Consider the following 4,850-nt stretch of genomic DNA (forward strand, 5'->3'; position numbering starts at 1 on the left):
TTCTGCATGGCTGCTGTGCTGCTGCCGGGTGCGGCGTGGTTGCCTTCACGAACATGATGCGCTCGCCTTCCTGACGGTGATGCGCACGGCGAGCTTGGTGCTCCTTGCGGCGCTGTGCCTGACCAGCGCGGCCAACCATCTTGCGCCCAGCGACGGCGGAGCGAGGGCGTACGCAGCATTTCTGATGCTGCTGACCGCTGTGCTGCTTGCGGCCACTCTGTACTGTGCGGTTTTGTGGTACGTGGAGGACCACCACTGGCAGGAACTGCGCGAGCCGCAGCGTGGCGAGCTGGATGCGCTGCTGCACGATGACGAGGAGAGTGACGAAGAGTTGCGGAAGCACCACGACAGGACATCATCATCGTACGCTTCACGCACCGCCGGCGCGTCGTCGTACCGACCACCCGCACCGCCGCAGTGGGAGCGCATAATTGGTAGCAACGAACGCAACCCAGATACCATTGACCGTCAGCCGCAGCCACTGGGCGTCGACACCCACTCCAACGCATTAAGCTTCCTGGACCGTGCATCAACTACACGCGGAAGCGTGAATCACGCTATCCTGTGACATGCGCCACGTGAAATTTGTGTGCGGTGCTGGCCGACGGGGGGAGATGGCACGGGGCCACGGCTGCTGCGCGCCACGTTCAGTCATTGTATGGCGCACCAACAGTGTCGTTCATTTTTGTTTTCATTGGCGCTTTTCTATTGTCTTTCTTTTCTGCCAGTGTTGGCTTGACTGTCTTTTATGTTCTGGATAATGTGTGTGGAGTTTTCATCGTCCCATGTTCTTACTTTGCTTAACTTAACTGCGCTGTGCTGTTTGTTGTAATTCTTTCTCGTTTCTTTTGTCACTCCGTGATCCGCCACCACCAGCAGCTGCTGCGTGTATATCGCTGCGTGGAAGTGGCGGGTGTGCGGTGCTGGCCGATGGGGGGAGATGGCGCAGGGCCACGGCTGCTGCCCGCCACGGCCAGTCATTGTATGGCGCACCAACAGTGTCGCTCATTTTTGTTTTCATTGGCGCTTTTCTATTGTCTTTCTTTTCTGCCAGTGTTGGCTTGACTGTCTTTTATGTTCTGGATAATGTGTGTGGAGTTTTTTTCATACTTTTATTTTATCTTTTCTAGTTTACACCAACTTCACAGTGTTTGTTTTGTAATTCTTTCTCGTTTCTCTTGTCACTCTGTGATCCGCCACCACCAGCAGCTGCTGCGTGTATATCGCTGCGTGGAAGTGGCGGGTGTGCGGTGCTGGCCGACGGGGGGAGATGGCGCGGGGCCACGGCTGCTGCACGCCACGGCCAGTCATTGCATGGCGCACCAACAGTGTCGTTTATCTTCGTTTTCATTGGCGCTTTTCTATTGTCTTTCTTTTCTGCCAGTGTTGGCTTGACTGTCTTTTATGTTCTGGATAATGTGTGTGGAGTTTTTTTCATACTTTTATTTTATCTTTTCTAGTTTACACCAACTTCACAGTGTTTGTTTTGTAATTCTTTCTCGTTTCTTTTGTCACTCCGTGATCCGCCACCACCAGCAGCCGCTGCGTGTATATCGCTGCGTGGAAGTGGCGGGAGTGCGGTGCTGGCCGATGGGGGGAGATGGCGCGGGGCCACGGCTGCTGCACGCCACGGCCAGTCATTGCATGGCGCACCAATAGTGTCGTTTATCTTTGTTTTCATTGGCGCTTTTCTATTGTCTTTCTTTTCTGCCAGTGTTGGCTTGACTGTCTTTTATGTTCTGGATAATGTGTGTGGAGTTTTGTTCATACTTTTATTTTATCTTTTCTAGTTTACACCAACTTCACAGTGTTTGTTTTGTAATTCTTTCTCGTTTCTTTTGTCACTCCGTGATCCGCCACCACCAGCGGCTGCTGCGTGTATATCGCTGCGTGGAAGTGGCGGGAGTGCGGTGCTGGCCGATGGGGGGAGATGACGCAGGGCCACGGCTGCTGCGCACCACGGCCAGTCATTGTATGGCGCACCAACAGTGTCGCTCATTTTTGTTTTCATTGGCGCTTTTCTATTGTCTTTCTCTTCTGCCAGTGTTCATTTGATTGTCTTGTAATTTCCAGCGATTGTGTGGGAGGCTACGCGTTTGTAGCTTGGCTGCGGCAGAGGTGAGTGCTTGGGTGTTGGAGCCCGCTGCATGCATTTTTTTTTTTTCTGGGTGTGATGCATCAGGTGGTGTGTGCTGTCCCGAAGTCCTGCCTCTCTCCTCCTGCCTGTTTGTTTTCCGTCCGCTGTGGCACTGCGGTGCACGGGCGAAGTAGTCGTCTGGATTCTTTTGTGATGCGTCGCATCTCACGCTTTGCTGCGCCGTTGGTTTTTGGAGGACGAAGTTGTGCCACGACGCGTGGGGATGATGCCAGCCGCACAGAGCGCAAGGAGGACGTTGTGACGCCGCGGGGTGTTGCCGCCACGGGCCCGAGGGGTGTGGACTATGACCGCGTCCTCGCACTATTCGGGTCGGAGCCCGTTGATGAGCCCCTTCTGCAGCGGCTGGAGGAGACACGCAACGGACGGAAGGAGCACGCGCAGGCAACCAGCACCGCACAAGGGGAGGCGGGACGAATGGCATTGCTCCATTTTTTCCGCCGCGGCATTGTCTTCTCCCACAGGGATTTTGGAACCGCCCTTGACTGCGTGCGTGCGTCCCTTGCGACGGGGACACACCGCGCGTACTTGTACACTGGCCGTGGACCGAGCGCGCAGTCGATGCACATTGGCCATGTCATACCGTTTTTATTGACGCGGTACCTGCAGGATGCGCTCGGTCTTCCGTTGGTGATTCAGATGCCCGATGATGAGAAGCACTTCTTCCGCGACATTCCCGTCAGCGGGGAGAGGGCGAGCGGGTTGGTGGTGGAGAACATAAAGACATCGTTGCCTTTGGCTTCGATCCACGCAAGACATTTATATTCCGCAACACGGTGCACATGGGGGACATGTACCCAACTGTCGTGCAGGTGCAGCGCATGTTGACGCTGAGCGCTGTGAAGAATACATTTGGCCTGAAGGATAGCGACAATGTTGGAAAGGCAGCCTTTCCAGCGGTGCAGGCCGCGCCGTGTTTTAGCAGTGCCTTCCCCCGTGTGCTACGACGGCTAGCTGGGGACCCGCCGCTGAAGTGCATCATTCCCTGTGCAATTGATCAGGACCCTTTTTTCCTCCTGGCACGCAACGTCGCGCCGCGTATGAAGTGCTGCGCCCCCGCACTGCTGCACACAAAGTTCCTCCCCGCACTGAAGGGAGCGCAGTTCAAGATGAGCAGCAGCGCCGAGGGGAACGGAGTCATCACACTACACGACACGGAGCAGGAGGTGCGGAAGAAGGTGCGCAAGGCCTTCTCTGGTGGGGGTGGCACGTTGGAGGACATGCGTGCGGAGGGTGTCAACCTGCACGCAGACGTGGCGTACCAACTCATTCGGTTCTTCTGCCCCGAGGACAATCTCCTCGCGGAGGTGACGTCGAAGTACAGCAGGGGTGAGATGAACAGCGCCGAGGTAAAGGAACTCGCCGCGGATGTCGTTGTGCGGCACGTCTTGTCGGGGTGGCAGGCGCGGCGGGCTGGCGTCACAGATGCCGACGTGGAACAGTTCTCCGGCATCCGCAGCATTCTTCTGTGAATGCCGGCAGGAGGGAGGGAGGGATGATGGGGGAGAGAGGGCGCACATGCAACGGGAGTGGTGTGGCTGACTGTGGTGTCCGTGAAGATGATGCATGTGGGTGGGGGTGTGCTGGTTGTTGTGGTGCCCACCGCGTATATTTGTTTGCTGTGGCTTCTGCTGGACTGCACGTGAACGCCTGGTGTTCCCCTTGCAGTTGTACAACAAGTATTTTACACCAACAGTAGATAGGGGACTATTAGGCTGCAATGGGGCGGGGGCCGCACCACGATGGCACGCGCCACGGGAAGGAGGGCCGCGGGATTTTCCGAGGGAGAAGGGGTGCGACACGACCTTACGAAAACGTTGATGGGTGTGGCATTTGCTGCGGGGATTGTTCAGGAGATGTAGCGGACGCTTTTGCCGCCAGGGGCTATGCCACTCGGGCACGTGACGCGCTGCGGTTCCCAAACGTGTGGTGAGCGTCTGGCGAGACACGTTGCGTGCGCTGCCGGAGGGAAGGACCGCTGCTCTGCATGACTATTTGAGCACTACGGGGCGCACCGCATGCTTTGATGGTATTCTGCGGGAATGTGGACACCTCGTCGACCACGGGCCCCGTGAGACACTGAGGTTCTACGCCGTTACCTGCCGTGGTGCGACCCCGCATGAAGGCCTCTGTGCCGATCCCGCGAGCAGCATGGCGGCACTGCAGTCCTTCGGTCTTGATGTTGTGACGCCGCAACCGGCAGTAGAGCTGGGGACAGACGAATACGCAGTCCTGCGAGACGGCATGGCGCGTCGTCTTAACTGTGAGGGTGCGGTGGTGAACGGCTGCAACGAGGCGGGGGTTGTTGTGCGGATGTGGAGGCAGCGGTCCCACGCATACGCAATGGAGCGTGCGGCGCAGGAGGCCATCGTCACGCACCGTTTGTGCGGTGTGGCGCTCCGCTTGAGGCTCGCAGGCAAGCTCGCCGGGCTGCCAGAGGAGGTGCGCCGGTGCCTCGGCGACTGGGAAGCGGAACGCCTCGACTACCTTGTGCGGTTTGCAGCGTGGCTGCATGTGACGGGGCGGCAAACGGCGCGAACGGACCTCGGCGGGCTGCAAGACCTGCGCCGCCGATGGATCACGCTGCAAGTCCAGTTCACGCAGTGTGTCGCCGCCGATGCGCACGTGCGGTCCCAAGTGAAGCACTGCGAGCCGTCCGGTGACGACGCCGTCACCAGCGACCCCGACGCTGTCG

General features: G+C 57.9%; 1 protein-coding gene and 2 pseudogenes across 1 annotated transcript, besides 3 other annotated features; all 3 read left to right on the forward strand.

Annotated features, from left to right (window-relative positions):
* Positions 1–568, forward strand: Tc00.1047053508425.10 (dispersed gene family protein 1 (DGF-1), putative; the record flags this gene model as incomplete). The annotated part of the gene is made up of 1 exon (XM_798810.1): positions 1–568. A coding segment is annotated over one exon (568 nt), but the record flags the coding sequence as incomplete, so codon positions are not given.
* Positions 1–1,089: a sequence feature (areas not merged during assembly with more than two copies in the genome that could not be assigned to a particular haplotype).
* Positions 1,090–1,948: a sequence feature (haploid, Esmeraldo-like haplotype).
* Positions 1,949–4,850: a sequence feature (areas not merged during assembly with more than two copies in the genome that could not be assigned to a particular haplotype).
* Positions 2,389–3,627, forward strand: Tc00.1047053508425.20 (annotated as a pseudogene).
* On the forward strand, positions 4,079–4,850 carry Tc00.1047053508425.31 (annotated as a pseudogene; the record flags this gene model as incomplete).

The sequence above is a fragment of the Trypanosoma cruzi genome, genomic scaffold, assembly GCF_000209065.1.
Source record: "Trypanosoma cruzi strain CL Brener 1047053516809 genomic scaffold, whole genome shotgun sequence".
Taxonomy (NCBI): domain Eukaryota; phylum Euglenozoa; class Kinetoplastea; order Trypanosomatida; family Trypanosomatidae; genus Trypanosoma; species Trypanosoma cruzi.